The 21,904-nt window shown below is 34.6% G+C and overlaps 1 protein-coding gene across 1 annotated transcript in view; it reads left to right on the top strand.

Moving 5' to 3' along the window:
* The window catches only part of DYNC2H1 (dynein cytoplasmic 2 heavy chain 1), a 429,393-nt gene that overhangs the window by 171,241 nt on the left and 236,248 nt on the right, over positions 1-21,904 (top strand). Inside the window, exons 53-61 of the mRNA XM_069080147.1 lie at positions 3,549-3,633; positions 7,518-7,672; positions 10,286-10,423; positions 11,810-11,923; positions 14,703-14,863; positions 15,866-15,989; positions 16,986-17,107; positions 17,999-18,085; positions 19,707-19,833. Coding sequence (XP_068936248.1) covers positions 3,549-3,633; positions 7,518-7,672; positions 10,286-10,423; positions 11,810-11,923; positions 14,703-14,863; positions 15,866-15,989; positions 16,986-17,107; positions 17,999-18,085; positions 19,707-19,833 — 1,113 coding nt within the window. The remainder of the gene's footprint in view (positions 1-3,548; positions 3,634-7,517; positions 7,673-10,285; positions 10,424-11,809; positions 11,924-14,702; positions 14,864-15,865; positions 15,990-16,985; positions 17,108-17,998; positions 18,086-19,706; positions 19,834-21,904) is intronic.

Below are 21,904 nucleotides of genomic sequence, written 5' to 3'. Positions count from 1 at the left end.
TATATATATATATATATATATATATATATATATATATATATATATATCTTAAGTATCTATCACAGTACCTGGCATCTAATAAATGCTCAATAAGTTCTTTATCTGTGATGGCTACAGATAATGATAAACATGTCATAAAAATATAATAGAAAATTAGAAGAAACTATGTCAAAATAATCATTCAACCTTTAGATTCTTTTCAGATTCAATCAGACAACAAATAATAAATGCCTCCTAGGTACCAGGCAGTATAGTAGACACTGGAGATAAATTTATATACAGTGAGTAACTTAATACATACACCCACAAGGAGCTCATAGTCTGAGGGGGAGATGACAAGGAAATGTATCCATATAAATGAATATAAATAGAATAAATAGGAATAAATGCAACATAGCTAAGCACATAGTAGTTTGAGAATAAGGGAACTAGATGTTGGGGGATCAGGAAAAGCTTGAATTATGTCTTGAAGAATTAGGGGACTTCTCTGAGACAGATGTGAGGAAGGGAGTGCATTCTAGTTATGGGGGACAGACAGTACAAAGGCATGAACATGGGAGTTGGAGTATTTTGTGCAAGGAACAAAGAGAAGGACCAGTTTGGCTGGGTTTCAGAGTGGGGGAGGGGGAAAACTGTCAAATGAAGCTAAAAGATAGGGTGGAGCCAGGCTGTAAAAACTAAGAGGAGTTTATATCTTATCCTAGGAAGCCACTGGAGTTAACTTAGTAGTAAGTGACATATGATATTATTTGTGTAATAAAAATTATTTTGTCAGCATTGTGTAGGATAGACCAGAGTGTGGACAGACTTGGAGTAGAGAGACCAGTTAAGAAGCCATTGAATAATCTATGAGAGTCAGTGAGGTCCTGAAGTAAAGTTTGAGTAGACAAAAGGAATCAGATGAAAACAATGTTAGAAAGGTAGAAACAGTAAGATTTGGCAGCTGATGGGGTATGAGCAAAAAAGAGGACAGGATAATTTAAGGTTAGGAAGCTGGGAGACTGGAAATCTTAATTGCTAAATCTGATAAATTGCTAAATCTTTTCTCAGATTTTTATCCTTTGTACACCTAACTATTGCATTTGGCACTATTGACCTCTTGTAGTCAAGAAAATGAAATTCCCTTTTTGATAGAAATAGGGAAATTTGGAAGAGAAGTGGGTTGTGGGGAAAAGATAAAGAAGTTCTGTTTTGAATATCTTGAGTTTGAAATTTCTCCGAGGACATCAGTTTGAAGTGTCTAATAGGCAATTTGTTATGGGAGATTGAATTTGTTAGGAGAGACTGGGGTTGGATATAGAATATGTCCCAAAGATCTTTGTGAATTTTAAAACTGCTCTAAGACTTTTGTAGTATCTTGTCTTTCTATCTGTGCATCATTGCATGAGAAAAGATTACTCAGACCTTAGGAGCTGATAAAATCATTTAGGAGAGGGAGTGTAGATAGAAGACAAGAGGACATAGGATAGAGTCTTAGGAAATACCCATAGTTAAGGGGTATGATGTGAGTGATGAACTTGTACAAGAGACTTAGAATGCCAAACTGGCCTCGTAGACTGGTCTTCCTCCTATTCTGCACGCTTTTCTTGAGGCATCTGGTGTTGTAGTGGAGTTTACTTGCTCAAGGAATTCAAATTTAGCCTCTGACACTGTTTGCTCTTGAGCAAGTCACTTAACCTCCGTTTGCCTTAGTTTTCTCATCTATAAAATGGGGTTGATTATAGCACCTACCTCTGAGAATGTTTTGAGAATTAAATGAGTTCATATTTGTAAAGTGTTTAGCACAGTGCCTGGAACATATTAAAAATTATATAAATGTTGTCATTGTTGTTGTTATCTTCCCAAAATGGGTAGATGAGTAGGAGGAGAACCAAAATGAGGCAGTATCATGTACACCCAGAAATCCAGAGATGAAAGAGTATGCAGGAGGAGGAAGAAGAAGAGGTCAAAAGTGCTGCATGTAGTATTAGACTGAGAAGGATGAGAACTGAGAGACCACCAGATTTTGAAATTGAGGATCATTAGTGACTTTGAGAGCAGTTTCAATTGAGTGATAAAATTGGAAAGGAGTAAAGAGTAAAAAGAGAGGAAGTAAAAAGTAAGGAGTAAAATAAAATAAAATATTTAAGGAGTAAAAAGAGAGGAAGTAAAAGCAGCAAATCTAGATAGTTTTCAGTTTGGCTGAAAAGGGGAAGAAAAACACTTAAGGCACTGTCTTGGAAAGAATGGTAGAGTCTAGTGAAGGGTTTTTAAGATGTGGGCATATTTGAAGGCAGTAGGAAAGAAACTAGTAAATAGGGAAAGGTTGAAGATTAGAGGGATGATGGAGTTGACAGTATGCTACGAGAAGGCAGGAGAGAGACCATCTCATTGTCAGAAACAGGAAAAGAAGTAGAGTGGGGGGTGATATCACAGGGTTTTAAATAACACAGGGGAATAGGGAGCTAGCAAGAGCTGAAAAGTTAAGAAATTGTGCCATGTTCTTCCTTTTGTATTCTGTCTCATTTTATTCTGCATGTTATAAAGGGATTTCATTGACTGAATGCTGTATGAAACACTCCAATATTATTATCTCATGATTTTTATGATTTATTTGCAGCAACTGATTTTTCACTGATAATTTTCAGATTAGGCCTGAATCACTTCCTAATTGGTTTTTTATTATTGCAGACTAATAATTTTCATACTCTATGTTACAGTGTACTGTGGTGGATAGAGAGCCAGCCTTGAAGCCAGGAAGAGATAAACTCAAGTCCTCCCTTTGACACATTCTGGTTGTGTGATCCTGGACAAGTCACTTCATCTTTCAGAGTTCTAGGCAACTCTCTAAGATGATAAGTTTCACAGAAATGCCAAACTGCATTGGAGGAAGGAGTTTTCTTACCTGAGAATTCTCTATATCAGTGAAATTACACATCTGGTCCCTGTCCTTATATTGGAATTGTTTCCTAGTTGCCACGTCTTCATATAAGTAGTTGTTACATATACTGCAAAGGGAAATTTTTCTTTTTAAAAATTGATGGGACCAGGTGTTCTGCCAGACTGATGCTGGTTGATGGTTTAAGTTCTGGATAAGTTGGTGGATCAGATAAGTTCTGATGGATAAATTAAGTCTTTAGCAACAGGGCAAAAAGGTATTAGATTAGGTGTTTTAGCTAAGTTCACTGTGAATTATCCTTTGTCCACCTAACTATAGCATAATAATAATAGGAGAAACTGGGGTTGGATATAGAATATGTCCCAAAGATCTTTGTGAATTTTTGTGTGGCACAAACTGTTCCAGGTCAGAGATTGAGCAGGTCAAAGTTTCTGTGCTGATTATGGTCCCAACCACTATAATTCTAGCTTAGGTGTGATAGGGAGATATAGCCTTTAAAAAAAAAGGAAGAAAGAAAGAAAAATAAAAATGTATTTAGTTTGTTCCTGTTAATCTGAGTTGTAGAAGAAAATTATAATTTTATTTGTGAAGGTGATGATTTCATTTGCTCTTTGCCTAAATATTGTTCATATTGATTTTGAATTTTCAAAAATCATCTTTTCAATTTTAGATACCTGAAATGTTATTTGATGAAATATCCAGTGAAGAAAAGTCAAGTGAAAAGAAAAAAAGAGAAGAAAAGAAAAAATCCATTGGTAATATTTCAGAAAAAGTTATCATAACTCTGATTTGGAGACTAGAATTAAAAATTAAAAATAAAATTAAAATAAGTAATCACAAACTTAATAGTGTATCCTAGGGGTGGCTAGATGGCGCAGTGAGTAAAGCGCCTGCCCCAGAGTCAGGAGGACCTGAGTTCAGTTCCGGCCTCAGACACTTAACACCCACACAAAAAAACTAGCCGTATAACCTTGGGCAAGTTACTTAACCCCAATTGCCCTCCAAAAGGCAAAAAAAAAAAAATAGTGTATCCTAAATGTATAAATCAAATATACTTCTTTAACTACATTTTAAAAACATTCATTTGAAAACTAAGTAATTTTACTTGTACATAGGACATAGAAGCAAAAAACATCTAAGACCTTCAAATTAGTTTATTATTAGTGGTGTCTACGGTATTTTCTCATTCTTGGTGCATTGTGGTCTCTTTTTTTTGAGGTTGATGGTTTTTTAAAATTCCTGTTTTTGGGGGTTTAATTTGTTTATTTTTAGTTTTCAACATTCATTTCCACAAGATTTTGAGTTACAGATTTTCTCCCCATCTTTCATGTACCCCTCACCCCAAAATAGCAATCCTATTGAATACCCCTTCTCTCAATCTGCTCTCTCTTATATCCTCCCCTTGCCCCCTCTGACTTTCCAGTAGGGCAAGGTGGATTTCTATAACCCAGTGCCTGTATATCTTATTTCCCAGTTGCATGTTAAAAAAAAAACCCAATAATATATATTTTTTAACATTTGATTTTAAAACTTTGATTTCCAGATTCTTTCCATTCTTCTCTCGCTGCCCACCCCTGCTGGGAGGAAAAGCGATTCAATATAGGTTATACATGTGTAGTTATACGAAACATTTCCATAGTAGATATATTGTGAAAGAATGAATATATTTCCTTCCATCCTATCCTGCCCCCCACTTATTCTATTTTCTGCTTTGACTCTGTCCCTTTTCAAAACTGTGTGCTTCTAACTACCCTCCCCCACAATCTGCCCTCCCTTCTATCATCCCCCCTCTTATCCCCTACCCCCCTACTTTCCTGTATGGTAAGATGCCCAGTTTAGTGTGTATGTTATTCCCTCCTTAAACCAAATTCAATGAGAGTAAGGTTGACCCATCCCCTTTTGCCTTCCTGTTCTTCCCCTCCATTGTAACAGTTTTCTCTTGCCTCATTTGTATGAGGTAATTTACTCTATTTTATCTCTCCCTATCTCTTCTCATGTTCCTCTCTCACCTCTTAATTTTATTTTTTAGATAACATTCCTTTATATCCAACTCCTCCTATGCCCTGTATGTATATATATACATTCTCACTTATATATATATATATATTTATATGCACATATACCCTCCTATATAAAATATATATGTATGTATTCACATATATACATATATATTTCCTTCAACTAGCCTCCTACTGAGAAAAGTCTCATGAGTTACAATTATTACAAAACTGTGCACCTCACACAGGACTGTCCTTGGCTCCAAGCTTGCTGTGATGAACCCTTCCTGGCAGCCTGCCAGGCTGTCTACAGCGGGAGATTTGTTTCTTTCTATCACTTTGTGGGTTCTGTAGCTCTGAAATTTGTTTAGAGTCATATGTTACAGGTATTTGAGGTGGTTGTGGGGAGAGGTCACAGAATTTCCTGCTTCTATTCTGCCATCTTGGCTCTGTCCCCCTATCCTCAGGTCTCTTATAGGAAAACTTAGCTACTTTTTGACCATCCAACTCTCATGAGAAATACTGGGAAAGAGAATCTGTGTATTCTCCCTGAGGAGGATTTCAAAGTCAGTTATTACTGTTTTTAATAAAAGAAAATGACTGCTTTTTCCTGTATCTCTTTTATACCCTCACCTTTGTCTGTTTTGAACAATTAATCAGAACCATTTATTAGTGTCTCCCACATTGTAGGCACTGTGGCTATGTGGGGATAAAGAAATAAAAAATAAAACAGTGCCTGATCTCAAGGAACTTAAATTCTATTCAGGAAGATACCATGCACATAAATACATGCAAAATATATATGATGATTTTGGAGGGTAAGTGCTAGTAGCTGGAGAAATCATGAGAGGTTTCACGGAGAATGTGGTATTTGAGTGGAGCATTGAAGGAAACTGGGTTTTAAAAGGTAGGGTTGCATGCATGAAGATAGGAGATGGAGAGCCAAGTTTGCAGAATAACAAGGAGGCTAACTTGCTGTACTAAAGAGTTCAATAGGGGTGGCTAGGTGGTGCAGTGAATAGAGCAAGGGCCCTGGAGTCAGGAGGAACTGAATTCAAATCCGGCCTCAGACACTTAACACTTACTAACCATGTGACCTTGGGCAAGTCACTTAACCCCATTTGTCCTGCCTTCCCTGTCCAAAGAGCAAAAATGTAAAAAGTCCTATAATGGGATTAATACACAAAACAAGTCTGAAAAGGCAGGGTGGAGGCAGGTTTTGGATCTTCAAAGTAACAAGCAGTCACAGGAATTCATTGACCAGGGTTGTGACTTGGTCAGAGTTGTATTTTAGCATCATCACTTTCGGCAGTTATATAGAGCACAGATGGGAGAGAGGGTAGATGAGGCAAGGAGAAAAATTAGGAGACTTAAAATAATCCAGGTGAGAAATGATAATCCACTCTTTAAATAAGATAAAGACTATATGTTGGCAAGAAGGGAATAGATAGGAGAGAGTAGAGAATAATTGAGAAGGTTAAGCAATTGATTGGATATTGTGGAATGAGGGAGTATGTGTTCCTTTTTGGTAGTGTGTATCTAAAAGCTATCATTATTTTCTCCTTTCACTTATACTAAAAAATAAATGAAACTACACAAGGAAGATAGAATTGAGACCACTTATATAAAATAATTTGATGTTTGGAGATGAGAAAAGAGTCAAATATGTCTATGTCTTTATCTGCGTCTGTCTGCCTCTCTGTCTCTCTTTCTAGCTAACTATCTATTGAACCCATTATATATTTATCTAAGTAAATAGTATGAGAATTAGTCTCCCAGTAAATAAATAATTATAAATTGGTTTATTTAATGCTTAATGAATGCTGTGGGTATTATTTTTCAACAATGTTCTTATGTATTGAAAAATCTTGTCGTGTACTTTAAAGAAAAGAACAGAATCATCTATGTACAATGTTGAACATTTTGAACTAATTTATTTTTTATTAATGGTGTTAGTAGAAAGAACAAGGATGTTTTAATCAGGAAATTTAGGTTCAGGTCAAAGCTTTGCTGCTTGCTACTGGAGAGATCATGAGTAAATCACTTCCTCATTTTTTTAAATCTATAAAATTGGGGGTTTGAACTGGATATTTTTTGGTTCTTCCAGCTTTAGGTCATATAATCTTATGATCCTATATTAGGAACTGAGAGAGATTTTTAAAGTTTTTTTTTCTTTTGATTCATGATGGTGCATTACCCAAAGGGTCTGGGATTTTTGTGAAGAAAGCGCTTTGTGAACTACAAAGTCTTATATAAACATGAGCTGTCATTATTTATTAATGCATTGCAGAACTGATCTAAAATGCAAACATTATAACTGCATTATTGCACTTAAAATGTCTCCTGATTTGTATATGTTCATTGATAAAAGTTACATAGCTAGTATAGTGAGTACAAGAAAGATGTAACAAGGTTATGGGAAAGAAAATTTATTTATGTATTCTTTTAGGTGTATTTTCCTCTTTGGAAAAAGAAAATTCTTGGTTTTAGCCTTAAAAGTAGAAACATTCATTATAATAGCCAACATACAATTCTTGGCAAACATAATTCAGTGATATGGTAAACCAACTGCAAAATGCAATGGTTGTGTGTCGGTATAATGTTGATTAAAAAAATTTTTACTTTTTTTTTTTTAAATTTAGGGGATCCTGATTTTCTAAAATCTTTTTTGGCTATTCATGAGACTTGTAAAGCACATGGAGCTACACCAAGCCGATATATGACCTTTTTACACGTATACTCTGCCATCAATAGTAGCAAGAAAACTGAGTTATTGAAAAGACAAAGTCATTTGCAGGTGAAAAATTAGTAACATCTTATTGCACTTATTTTGGACACAAGAATTTTGAATATATTTATAGATAAAATTGGAGGATCAAGTAAACTGCTTTGACAGTTGAGTATTTAATGTTTTCACAGTAGATGTAATATTGCATGGAATGAGTTATTTTGGGTAACTGGTATGCTGAATTTTACACACTCACACACATGTATATGCCTCTAGTTAATATTCCAATTCCTTTCATAATTTTTTCAATGAAAGAACATTTACTCTCTTTGGCCACCGTGTGGTGATCTGGGCTTCAGAGACGGCCTTCTTCTTGACTAATTACCATGTGGTTATTAACACAGTGTTGTGGGTAATGTTTAGCAATAAACTTTTTATTTATAGTCATTCAGATAATTAGGCAGTTTATCTGCAATCATTTGATACTCTTCTGGGTTATCTTTTCAAGAAAACAAACTTATGTGCCTTTAGGCACCTTCCATTGCTTAGATTGTTTTTATTTCTCAAATTGTGTAGCCACAAAAGGAACTGATTTCCAGTGTCCTTTGAAGCAGCTTAGGAGTTTTTTTCTTTTTCCCTCAGACAACATCTTTATTTCCAAAGCTCTAAATGTGCTTGTTATGGAAACAAGCCAGAGTTTATTTCTAGGGTAGTTAATACCTGATTTCCAAGGAAACTTAAGCCTCTTAGATATAGAAGAGGTAATTTTATGATCTTAGCTCTCCAAGAGCTTACTTTCATTTTCTCCATCCATCAATCCATTAACAAGCATTTATTAAACTGCTATCTTGTGATTAACACTGAGAATTTCAAGACAAGAATGAAGCAATTCCTGTCGTCAGGGACCTTATGTTCCTTTGTCTTACAACTAGCATTTATATAGGGCTAAATTTAAGTTTCTAAGTTCAAACCCTGTGCATCTTTTTTTTTCCTGTGTATCAGCAATGCCATATTCACAATGCCTATGGAAATTACAAATATGCTGATGTAATTATCCATCACAAAATATATCAGGCTTGCTATATGGGGGAATAAGCTAGAAAATTTATTAAAATACCAAAAGACTGAGTACCAAAACCAGAAAGTCAAAGCCATCAGAGTAGTTATGAAATTGGCACAGGTAGATAAAGTAGAAAGCACCCACATTCTCAAGCCTTTAAAACAGAGCAGGCTACCTCAGGCACAGGTCCTCCTCTCCCCACTCACAGCAACCACCCAGCGTCCAGGAAGCGTGCTCCCAGCAGCTCCAGCCCCTGGCAGTCCTCAGCAGAAGTCCTTAGCAGAAATTCTGGCTGGCTCAAAAAGGGGTTCGCGCTGCCACTGCCTCTGCTGCTGCTGCCGCTGCCGCTGTCACCACCACTGCTAGCCACCACAGGAACTCTAGCTTGGCTTCCGCTTCCTCTTGCTCTGCCCTTTCCTGCTACATCAGCAAGTCCAATGGGGCATGGAAGATCTTTAAATCCCATAACCCTTACATCCTGATCACTGATGAAATCACATGCAATAGAAATATAGAAATGATCAGTTTTCCTTTAGCATTGGGGATTGTGATCTTCAGGGCTTCTCTAAGAGAATTAGGTAGCCTAGTAAATGCTGAATGCAATAAATCCTTTCATTTTGTAAATTTAAGGGAAGTCCACGTGGTATAACTGGAGACACCTAAGGGAACCTGGAGGGTAAAGTAAGAACAGACAACAAGAGAGGGATGCTGGGGCAGTAGCTGTAACCTCTCAACTATGGGAGCCCAACAGTGCTCTTCACTTTAATGGTATTGAGCCCTCCAGACTTAATGCTGTAACAAGAGGGAATACTTTATAGTCTTTTTGATCATGTGGGAATCTCCTTTTGTGACTTGTAGCATTGTTACTCCAAACTCTCCTGGGCAATTTTGCTACATACTTTTGGGTAATTCTGTTAAGGAAGTTCAGGGAGCAGGGCAGATTCTGTTATTTTATAGCAAGGTTAAGATTCCTTCTCAAGTGGGTTTGAATGTCCTTCTCCCTTTTCTCCATCTTCCCTTTTTCCCTTCCTCCTTTGGAAGGCAGGGAGGCACTGATAGAAAACTGACCATTTCCAAGTTGGAATAGAAGATTTCAGTTATTCAAACTTCTAGAGAAATGGCAGGACAGAAAGGAGGGATAACACGATAGGAGAATAGTGTGTACAGAGGGCATAGATAGGTTTATTCGATATAGAAAGACTAGGTTCCTGAGGGCTGAGATTTTTTCTGGCTAAGACAGTATTACCTGTCTTTTAACATTATCTTTTCCCTCTTATCTGTTCTTAGATTCAGTCAAAGTTGATTATCATAGATTAGCATTCCTGTTCTTCAGGCAATCCTAACCTATTAATTCCATTTTTGAAAAAAATTTGATTTTTATTTCATATCTTATTCTTCTAAAAACTCTTTGCATTCTTTCTGAACTTTTGAAAACATTAATTACAATAGTTTTGCTAATGATTACAAAGAGAAATGAAGTATAAATTTTCATCAGAACAAGAACTAATGCTGTATAAAGATAGCTTTTAAAATTGAAACTATTAATTGAGCTTTATTTGTGATTTGGTAAAACTACTTTATTTTTTGGTGTTTCCAACTAATATTTAGTTCCATTTTTATAGGCAGGTGTGTCTAAACTTAATGAAGCTAAAGCTCTTGTGGATGAACTGAATAGGAAAGCTGGAGAGCAAAGCATATTACTTAAAACAAAGCAAGACGAAGCAGATGCTGCCCTCCAAGAGATCACAGTGTCAATGCAGGTAATACTTAGTGTGAATACAAAAGTCCAAAGAAAGAACATTCACTATGTGATTTTTAATGAAACATTCATTATAGAATGTTGTTTGGATTAAAACTTTGGGCCTAAAAAAACAACAAAACTTCTAGCACCCTCTATTGAATTATTCCTTCTAAGCTGACATTAAGTCTTCAGTGACTTCTCTTTGGGTATACTCATACATGCAACCAATTCTGAATCTAGCTAATTATCTGGTTCATATCTTTCCATCTTTTCTCCAAGAATATTATGAGAAGGAACCTTTGTTAAACACTTTGCTAAAATTGTTTACTATGTTCAAAGCATTCTTCTTACCTATTAGTTTAGGAACTATGTCAAAAAAGAGAAATAAATTTAGTCTGGTATGGTCTGTGCTTGACAAGTAAATGAATAAATAAATGCATGGGTTCATGAAATGAATGAATGAAGGGAGGAAGGAAAGCATTTATTAGTTATTACTTTGTGCTAAGCACTGGGCTAGGCCAACCCATTCTGAGTCTTTGTCATTACTACTTCTTTCTGTACTTTACAGTTTATGTATCCTGATAAATTTTATCCAATCAGTTTTTTAGTATTTTTAGCATGGGAAGATTAGAGTTTTCCTTAAAAGAAGAAAGGACATTTGAACTAGGCCTGGATAGATGGGTGGAATTTCAGTAGGCAAAAGGAAGTAAATTATGGCTGGAAAAAGCATCACATGTACAGAAGCCAGAAGCTAGGGCATTTTCACAGAAGAGTATGAATGAATGAAATAAAAGCTTTTTAAACTTAAATAGTGGGAAATTTTAGAAATGTAGGTTGGAGCCATATTGTAGAAGGCTTTAAGTGGCATACTACAGACTTTTTCAAGAGTTAATTGAAAAATATTTTTATTGATTCTCCAATTTAGAATGGAATAAAATGCAAAGTAATTCTCTATGTATGCTAGTATTTTATACCCAGAGCCTTTTACATTTCTATTTCTTACTCATCTATAGAGACATAGAATTTGCAGTTATTCAATAAATCCCTTAATATAGAATATGTAAAGGTATATTTTATTAGCAATTTTATTATTTATTTTTGTTTGGAATGCCAACATATTGTTGGTGTTTGTGATTTTAGCTAATATTTTTCCTAAAAATGAATCTTCAGCTTTCCAGATTAGGATACAAAATATAGTGTGTTGCTAATGTCATTTTTTGTAGATGCTTTTTCAACTTATAAGAATTTAAGTGTGGTTGGTTTGATTTTAACTCTGCATTAATTGCTAATCATAAAATAAAATATAGCTGTTTAAAGGCAAATTTATCTTGAAGATTTCCTAAACACAGAAAATTAATACAGATTTAAAAATCTGATTGTTAATTCAAAATGGATTTTCCTGTAGGATGCCAGTGAGCAGAAGACAGAACTAGAAAGACTTAAGCACAGAATAGCAGAAGAAGTCATTAAGATTGAGGAAAGAAAAAGTAAAATTGATGATGAACTGAAAGAAGTACAGGTAAGATGCTTTTCTTAAAAGAGTTCCTGTTAATGGGCGGCTAGGTGGTGCAGTGAGTAAAGTGCTGGCCCCCTAGTCAGGAGGACCCAAGTTCGGTTCCTGGCCTCAGACACTTAACACCTACACAAAAATACTAGCCGTGTAACTTTGGGCAAGTTACTTAACCCCAACTGCCCTGCAAAAAAAAAAAAGAGTTCTTTTATTTTCTTACAACTTTTTTTAAACTGATTCAGTTGGTATAGGAAACTCACATTTTATAATTTTCGATGATTTATTTGGGGGCACAAAGAGATGGAGTTACTTGTTCACTGGAGAGCAACACAGTGAGAATGTGTAAGAAACAGGACCTGGACACAGGTTTTCTCGACCCTAAGGCCAGCCCTTTATCTACAAGCCACACTGATCCTCTTTAGTAAGGGCATTAGATAATCATTTGTAATTTGATATAGCCAGCATCTGTTAAATAAATGCCTTAATATATGTGCTACAAAGTCTTAAAAAGTCTCAACATTTTATCAAAGGTACATTATCAAAGATGACCCTTTCCAATTTGAGAAAATAATTTATATGAGAGAAATATGAAGGAATATGGACAAAAGAAATTATACTAACAATATACTAGTATATATATATGTGTGTGTATATATATGTATATATGCATACACATTTATATATATTAGCTGTATACGATATACTATATATGTGCTAGTTATATACTATCTATATATAATATATTGCACAAATATACTAGCTATATACTACTCTGTGTATGTGTGTGTATATATGTGTGTATACATATATATATATACATCTCTATATATAGGTTTATATATAACTAAATGTTACTTTAATGTTTGCAAATCACTATAGACAACTCACTTTTTCCTTATAATAGCCTTGGGAACTAGATAGTATTATTATCCCCTTTTACAGATGAGAAAATTGAAGCAGACAAAGGTTAAGCTACTTGGCTAGGGTCATGTAAGCTTGTAATGAAGCTGGATCTAGGGCTGAATTTGAGCACAGCTTTGTGCCACCTGCCAGTATTGTTACTGATAGTTCCAAAATTTAAAAACAAAATGAAATAAATCTTTTAGTTTACTTAAAAATCTTACTTAACACAAAATATTAAAAATGGTGATGGTTTTTTTTTTGATCACAGGAAATTTTTAAAGTCAAAATAAATTTGATGTTTCTGGCACCTTTAGCTTTTGAGAAAAATGCTAAATTTTAAAATGTTTTAGGAATATTTATTATTTATAAAAGGTAGTTATCATTATATACTCAGAAGACTTCATCTGTCCTAAAGACAGTCAAAAAAGCATTTATTATATTTCTACTGTGTACCAAGCACTGTGCTATGTGCTAAGAATACAAGTACAAAAAAATGTAATTATCCCTGCTCACAAGGAGCCTACATTCTAATAGGGGAGAGAAAAAGTATATGAGCACATACAGAATAAATGTGAAAAGAATAAAGACAAATAGTACAAATAGTTTAAGACAAGGTAGTGGGGGGAAGAGGATGCTATGGGAGAGATCAAGAAAAGCTTCATGAAGAAGGTAGCCCTTTTGAGTATTTTCTTGAACCAAGGAAGGTATACCATTTCAGGATTGTGAGATGAGAAATGCAAAGGCATGGAGATGGGAGATGGAATCTTTTATGTTAGGAGCAGAGAGAAAACCAGTTTGGTTGGATTACATTGGCATGTTATAAGGAACATTGTTTATTGAGGCTATCAAGATGGTTTTGGGGCCAAGTCGTGAAGGTATTTAAAAGCTAAAAATGGGAACTTTTAAAAATTCTAGAGACAATAGAAAACCACTGGATTTCATTAAGTAGAGGGGATTCACTTAAGAAAAATTACTTTGGCATCAGTATGTGGGATAGACTGGAGTAGGAAGAACCTTGAGGCGGAGAGACCCCATGAGAAGGCAGTTGCAGTAATACAGGAGAGAGGTGATGAGGAACTGTAACTGTGAGTGGAGAGAAGGGATAACATGCAAGGGATATTGTGGAGGTAGAAATGGCAAGATCTGGCAATTGATTGGATATGTGAAGTGAAGGGAGAGTTAGGAGTTGAGAATAATGACAAAGTTAATATTAACTTGGGAGAATAAGAGACAAAATTAGAGAAAAGATCCTAAATTACTTTATATGAGATTAAATAGGTTCATTATGTGAATCTAGAATCTAGAAATACCCAGGCTTCAAAATGACTTTTCCTATAGGTTATATAGTTATACAGTTATAAATTATTAAGATGTTTCCAAAATATAATTTTCATTATTTGGCATGGGATTCCCTGAATGTTATAGACTTATTTCAAGACAAATCAAATTTTCCTGACTAATGCAGTTGTAGTGATGATATTTTTACAATGTCCATTTGACCATTTTGTATTTTATTTATATAACAAATTTTCATTTTATCATTTTATTCATAAAATATTTATTATGCACCTTCTGTGTGCAAGACATTATGCTAAATGTAGAAGGAAGATATAATTTAAAAAAGCAACTATGCTTCCTCTCAGGGAGTTTACAGTTGAGGAAGGGAGGATAAAACAAATTACAGAAATGACTCATATAAAACAGAGTGATAGATTCACAAAATAAATATAAACAAAATAGAGTTTAGAGGAAGAAGGAAAGAAGTTGAGGTTGAGGTACTCTTTTATACTATCTTGGTAAAAATAAAAAAAATATGAAACATAAATGAAAATTTTTATTGTTTAAAATGAACAATGTTCTTTTTTTTTTATCCTAATTTTATTAGCCTCTGGTTAATGAAGCTAAATTAGCTGTTGGAAATATAAGACCAGAATCCCTTTCAGAGATACGCTCATTAAGAATGCCACCTGATGTCATCAGAGACATTCTTGAAGGAGTCTTAAGATTGATGGGAATCTTTGATACATCTTGGGTGAGCATGAAAAGGTGAGCTTCCGGGATTTAGGGTGTTTGATGGGAACTTAGAGATTATGAATGACTTTACTTATAAAATGAAACAGCGATTCATCATCATCATCATCTTCATAACTAGCATTTATGGAGTTAACATTTGCAAAGTGCTTTAAAAATACTTTACAGCCCTGAGACACAGGTGCTATTGTTTTCCTGACTTAGCAGATGAGGAAACAGAGGCAGGGAGAGATGAATTGACTTGCCCAGGGTCATGTAGTTGGTAAGTGTCTGAGACTGGATATGAACTCAGTTCTTCCTGACCCAGCACTCTGTATGTATTGGTCCTTCTAGCTGCCTCTGAGGCCCCGTCTAGTTCTGAAACCTATGGTATAGGCAACCCAGTTACAGTTAGGCATATAGATAAAGGGATACACACACACACACACACACACACAGAGTAATATATAATATATTCCCATATGTATATAGGAATATATAGGTTATATAGCTATATAACCAATATATTTATATATTCACACACATATATGTTATATATCTGTTCCTATATATAGTCCTATATATGTCCCCTACATAAACATGCACATATATGTATACACACATGTATACACATGTGAATGTGTGTATGTGTATGAAAATTAAGCTCAGAGGCATTAAGTGACTTGCCTAGTTACACAGGTCATACAGTAGTAAAATGGGGATAACTTTTGCTCTCCTGTTAACTGTATAGATATTATAAAAGTTGCCTGTGTTTTAAAATAGTATTTTCTACCTTTAGTCTTACTGGAAAGGAGAATGATAACAAGATGATGAAGAGACTTCTCAAATTTACATGTAGACTAGTCTAATAATTTAGGAACTTTATTTATTGCTTTCACCATTTTGTTACATTTACTTTTTTATCAGAAAAACAAAACTTTTATTTAACTTTCCTTTATCTCTTTATTTCTTTATGCAATTAAATTATAAAATGTAAATATATTAATTATATTGATTTATTTATAATCACATTTATAGTTTCCTTGCTAAAAGAGGTGTGAGAGAAGATATTGCAACTTTTGATGCTCGAAACATTCCAAGGGAAATAAGAGAAAGTGTTGAAGACCTTCTGTTTAAAAACAAAGCATCTTTTGACCCAAAGGTAATTTTTAAAAAACATTATTCTAAGATTTTTTTCTATATCATTAATTTGATTATTTTGGAAGACCTTCCCTGAATCTGGGCATCCAGGTTAAAGACCCCAGTTCCTAATATTCCAACAGGATGATCATTAAGAAGTTTCATTCTGTATTGCTGGCAAGCCTGCCAAATCCTAACAGAGCAAGTAACCACCTTAAAAGTTCATGCCACAAGCTTGCTGCCTTTTTGTGTTTCCAGAGGTTCATATTTTCCATAAAGTAGTCAAATCTATTTTGTTTTAAATGTCCTAATGAAGCATGACATTAAGCTGTTTTAAGTACCTGCCTTTACATTAAAAAGTCCCAGCGCTTCATTTTCTGTCATTGCCTGGCTCTTAAAAGGTACAGGAGAAAGCAAGCCCAAGCTGTGCCAATCATGGCTTACATTTGCTTAGAGATATCAGTTAAATCTGGGAAGTTTATTAGATCACTGAGGAAGTGAATAAAAAGAGAGGTAAATCCAGGGTGTTCTTTGAGGTATGCCTATAAGCAGTAGGCATGGGAAGGAGAATGAACCAGGGAAGAAGATGTAGGAATAAAAGGTGAGAGTGGTAGGGGAGAACTAGGCCACTGAGAAAGAAGATAGCACCATATAGTTTTCTGTGCAGGTAACCTTTCTGGCTTTCTAATTGTATTTGGTTCATTTGTGTTAAACGAGCTACTTACGAAAGTGGGGAAAAATTACACGAATAAACAAAAATTCAAAAGATACACTAAGCCATTTCTGAGATTAGTTGTAATTAAATTTGTAGGTAAACAAATATTTATTCTAACAAATATATATACTTATGTGTGCATTCTTGATAGAAATGATTTAAATACAAGACATAGTCTATGCTCTCTTCTTTTAAAAATTTGTTTAGTTTAATTCTAGCCGGACACCAAAAGAATTCATTGATATTGTTTAAATACTTAAGAAAATGATACGGCATTAAATTAGAATATAATGGATTTTTCAGAATGCTAAACGTGCCAGTACTGCAGCTGCTCCCCTGGCTGCTTGGGTCAAAGCCAATGTCCAGTATTCACACGTGTTAGAACGAATTCAGCCTTTGGAAACAGAACAAGCAGGATTAGAAGCGTAAGTTAAAAAAAAAAAACAACAACTACTTTTCAGATATTGCAACCTTTGCTTTTTTCACCATAATAATGAGTCAACAGTATGCCTTCTGCTTAACTCTTGTGTAGAGGTGGACCATAGACATTTTCAGTATTTTAAAGAAACAGAAACTAAGGTGTATATGTCTGTGTGTATATATAGCTAGCTAGCTAGAAATAGATATACATCACAAAACACCTGACTCGATACACACACACACACACACACACACACACACACACACACATATTACATTTCCAATCCAATATAAACTGTATTATAATCTTTCTCCTTTTCCCATGGTGATAGGACATCAGGTCATTGTGAAACTGTCAGTGTAGAGATGTTGATGGCTTTCCTTTATGATTTTGTGTCTTCCTCTTTGAGAATCCAGTTAATTTTTGTATAATCCTAATCCTAAACTGCTTAGATGGATACAGATTTTGGTATATCAAGAGCATGGTCCTTGACATGTGTTAATCACAGTTTACCATTTAATTAGTAATTTCCTCTTTCCATGTCTATTAACAGATATTAACAAATTTCTTGTAATATTGGCTAACTAGCTGAGTAGGTATATGCAAAAATAAAACAGGCTTTTTATAATTAGTGTTTAGAATTTTGGAATTTCAGTTGTACAAAATGAAATTATATCACAGTCAAAGTAGTGAAAGTTTATAAAATGCTTGGTGTAGTATACATCTGGAAGTTCTGCAGTCTAGAACCAAATTGGTAATGTAGTAAATCACAAATGTTAGATCATTTTATGTTTTATGATAGGCCACATAATGTAAGTTTACTTTTCAAGCTACTTATGCCTTGTCAACAGTATTTTAAACAGAAATACTTGTATAAAATTAAGTTGTTTTTTAGGAATCTGAAGAAAACTGAAGACAGAAAAAAGAAACTGGAAGACTTACTTAACTCTGTTGGTCAGAAAGTATCAGAGTTGAAAGATAAGTAAGTTAATATTTGGAAACACGGTTTTGAATATTGTTAACATATGCTTTGAATGTTTAAGTAAAATCTCATCAAAGCCTCTAATTATAACAGTTTTTTCCCCCTGATGTTTTCATTCAAAAACTGAGGTTGATGTGGAGAATTCCATCAGCCTCTGTTTCCTCTTTTGTTCTATCATCACTCTTATTAAGAGCAAATGAATATATTAGTTTAGCTCTTTTATAAATGTGTGTATTCTGGTGTGTTTTTGAGAGAGTGGGAGGGAGAAGAATTCAGTATAAAATGATTAAATGGTAATATTAACATTGAGGATTTATTTTCCTTTGAAAATTCAGTTGGGGTTTAGGGTTTAGGTACTTTTGGTCCCGGTGAAAAACCATGCTGTTACAGTAGCTACATCTGCTTCATTATCTCCTGAAAGTATTCTTAATGTCTTGTATCCTTAAAGAAGATGCCCAGATGCTGTTTGCTATTCATTTCATTTAACTTTGTCCATCCTAGCACAGAAAAAATACTTTCTGTTTGTGGGAAAGGCTTTTCCTAAAGGAAGAATAAATGATTGTTCCTTTTAAAGCTTTGCATGTTTGTCTACTAAGGACTGTGATTACTGTTAAAACAAAAGAGAAAAACGTTATTTGGGAGCTATTTGAAGTGTAGAAAACATTTTATTTCTGAAATTTAGGAGGGTGTGGTTACAGAATAAATTCAGATTTTTTAAGTCCAATATTATTTTCAAATTAAATATAACTTTTGTGAAAGCCTAGGAAAAGATTTGCTATAAGCTGCTATTTTTTTCCTAAGGGAAGGAAGAAAAATGCATTAGATTTTTGAAAGAAGTCTGTCAAATCAAAGCTATACATTTCTTTATATTAAGATAATTTTATTCAAAACATTTCCAGTAAGATAACATTGGGTATAAGAAGCAGAAAAGAAATATTTAATTTTTTTATTATCTTAAAGTATTTTCTTGTTATGAATATGGAAAATCATTCACATCACTTTGCACTAAATACAGATCAATCATATATTGCTATATCTATGATGCATTAATATATACTGTTACATAAATATATCAAGAATATATCTATCAGTCCATAGTATATATATAATATAATACTTTTCCCCCTATTGTGGTATGAGCACATTTGTTACTGTGATTTTGGTGGTTTTTCAGAAAAATAATTTCACTGTCATTTTCAGGGGGAAATTGTATAAGTCTCAGAAGCAGAGATATTAACAGATATTTGATAATATCTAACCAAATACTGTTTCTTATCATAATCTTGAGTTAAGATTCCAGTTGAAATTAATTGAATTCAGTTGTGTTTGGTGCTCTAGTTTTCTTATACCCCTAGAAAGATATAAGAAAGCTAGATAATATTGTGGGAAAGGCAGTCATTTTCTGAATTCCACAGATTTTAAGGGTGATTTTGTTATTAATTTTTCAGCAATATTCACAGTACATCTCTGTTATCTTAATTTTTGATCACAAACTATATCAAAATTATATCTTAAAATATAGCTCAGTATACTAATATATTTCCTATCTTCTGCATATTTATTAGTTAAATAATCCATTAACAGTCCAGTTTTTTAATTAAAGTCTAAAATCATTTTGCAGATTTCAGAGCAGAACTTCAGAAGCAGCTAAACTTGAATCAGAAGTAAGCAAAGCACAGGAAACAATTAAAGCTGCTGAGGTCTTAATAAATCAACTTGATAGAGAACACAAGAGATGGAATACACAGGTTTGTTTGAAATAAAATTTCACGAAATTTCTTTTTAAATATAGGGATTATAATAATATTTGTTCAAAAGGAAGGGGAATATTATTCTACTCAGTTTTTTATATAATAATATATAGCAGAGGCAAAAAAATGTTTTTCCTAGGAATTTTTCTGAATCCGCATTCCCCATAATAGCTCTGAAAGTGGTGCTCTGACTATACCTCTGCTGTTTTCCTTTTGTCACTCTATTAATAAGCTTTTCAGGCCTTTACCAGCTTCTTAATAGTGGAACATTCTCTGTTATGGAAATGTAGGCAAAGGGCGTTTTTTATTAGTGCATTAGCAATGTCAAAACATTAGAAAACTGGTGTGGTAAATGGAGTATTTAGAACTTTAAGATTCAGTTAAATGACAGTTTTATCAAATGTTTATTCAGTGCTTACTCCAGTTAAAGTACCCTGCTAGCCCCTGGGTATTCAAAAATAAACCCAATAGTTTGTTTCTTCAAAAAGCTTAAACTGTCTGTACTGTGTGGATCGAATATATACATAGATAATTGTTGTACAGGCTTGCTGGGGCTCAGAGAACTAGCAGTTTGGGAGTGGGGGCTGAGGAAAGAAAAGCTTTCTGGAGAAAGTAGAACTTGTTTTCATCTTGAAAATTCCTAAAGACAGAGGTCATCAGAGAACACATACTAAGAATAGGGACAGAGCCTGCACATGCAGAGAAGTGGACAATGGAAGAGGGACTTCATAGAACAGCATAGGGGTGGGGGTGGGGGTTAATTTTGCTGGAATGGAAAGTGTGAAAGTGAGTAAAAGTGAAATAAGACTGGGAAGGACAGGTTGCAGGTAGATTATGTAGATGTTTAAAGTCCAACCTGAGTTGTTTATATTAAATCTTAGAGGAAGTAGGGAGACACAGAAAGTTTTTGAGAAGGGAAGCAAGGTGGTCAGATGTGAGATTAGGGTTAAGTTATTTTGGCAGCTGAACTGGAGATGAGAGACTGGAGACAGGGAGACCAATTAGGAGTTGTTATAATAGTTTAGGCCACAGATGATGGGGGCCTGAAATGTGGCAGTGGTCATGAGCATGGAGGGAGGGGGGTAGACTGAGAGAGGCTGTAGGTAGGGTTACAATAAAAAAGGTTTGGGAACTTCCTGGATAAGAGAGAGGGTAAGGAACAGGAAAGGGTGAAGGTGACATTGCCAGTAGGTGACTGTGAATTAGCTGTTTCGGTAGACAGAATATCCCCTTACTAAAGCAAAGATAAAAATTAACACTAAACAAAAATAGATGATATATAATGAAGTGAAAACAGCTCTCACCTAACCTATTTAAAAAGCTAAGAGGAATGCATAAAAGATCATAGGACAACATTACTTTGTCACTCCCCCTCAGCCTATCCCCCCACCCCCAGGCACTCTTAATTAACCCTTGTTTCTCTCTGTTATTTCTAGAGAGATCGTATCACTCTCCCATTTTGCATTTAAAGATGTCCATACCTGGCTCTTTCATATCTCTTCAGTCTTTTTACCCTTTACTCTTCTCTATACATTCTATGATTTAGCCATTCTGGCTTGCCTACCTTTCATTACATAATGACATTCCATCTCTTATCTCTGTGCCTCACATTTGCTGTTTCTTGTACCTGAAATGTTTTTCCTTCTCACCTCCACCTCTTGGTTCTCCCTCTTCACCTCTACCTGATTTCCTTGAGAATCAGGTTATACAGAAGGTTTTTCCTAGTCTGCCTAGCTGCTATTGCTTTCCCATCCAAGGATGCTCTGTTTTTGCTTTGTATGTGTCTTGTATATGCCTATATAGTTACATGCTGTTTCCCTGTTAAAATATAACCTTCTTGAGGGCAAAGATTGTTCTGTTTTTTGTCTTTCTAGCTCTAGCCCTTATCACAGTGCCTGTCATATAGTTAGCACCATAAATTTTTGTTGACTGATAAATAATTATTTTCTTTGGAAGGTTAGCCAGGGTAAATCAGTCAACAGAAGAAGACCAAGAGTGTAGGAACCTCAACCAGACAACACTTGATCTTGCCAAGCAGAGCTGGGCATCCTACGATGGTGTTGTTCTG

The sequence above is a fragment of the Petaurus breviceps genome, unplaced genomic scaffold (assembly GCF_028583685.1).
Source record: "Petaurus breviceps papuanus isolate PSGF00001 unplaced genomic scaffold, PetGlider_PUasm1.0 91133, whole genome shotgun sequence".
In the NCBI taxonomy this organism is placed as follows: domain Eukaryota; kingdom Metazoa; phylum Chordata; class Mammalia; order Diprotodontia; family Petauridae; genus Petaurus; species Petaurus breviceps.
The sequence above is the reverse complement of the archived record's forward strand: the minus strand, read 5'-3'. Positions and strand labels throughout refer to the sequence as shown.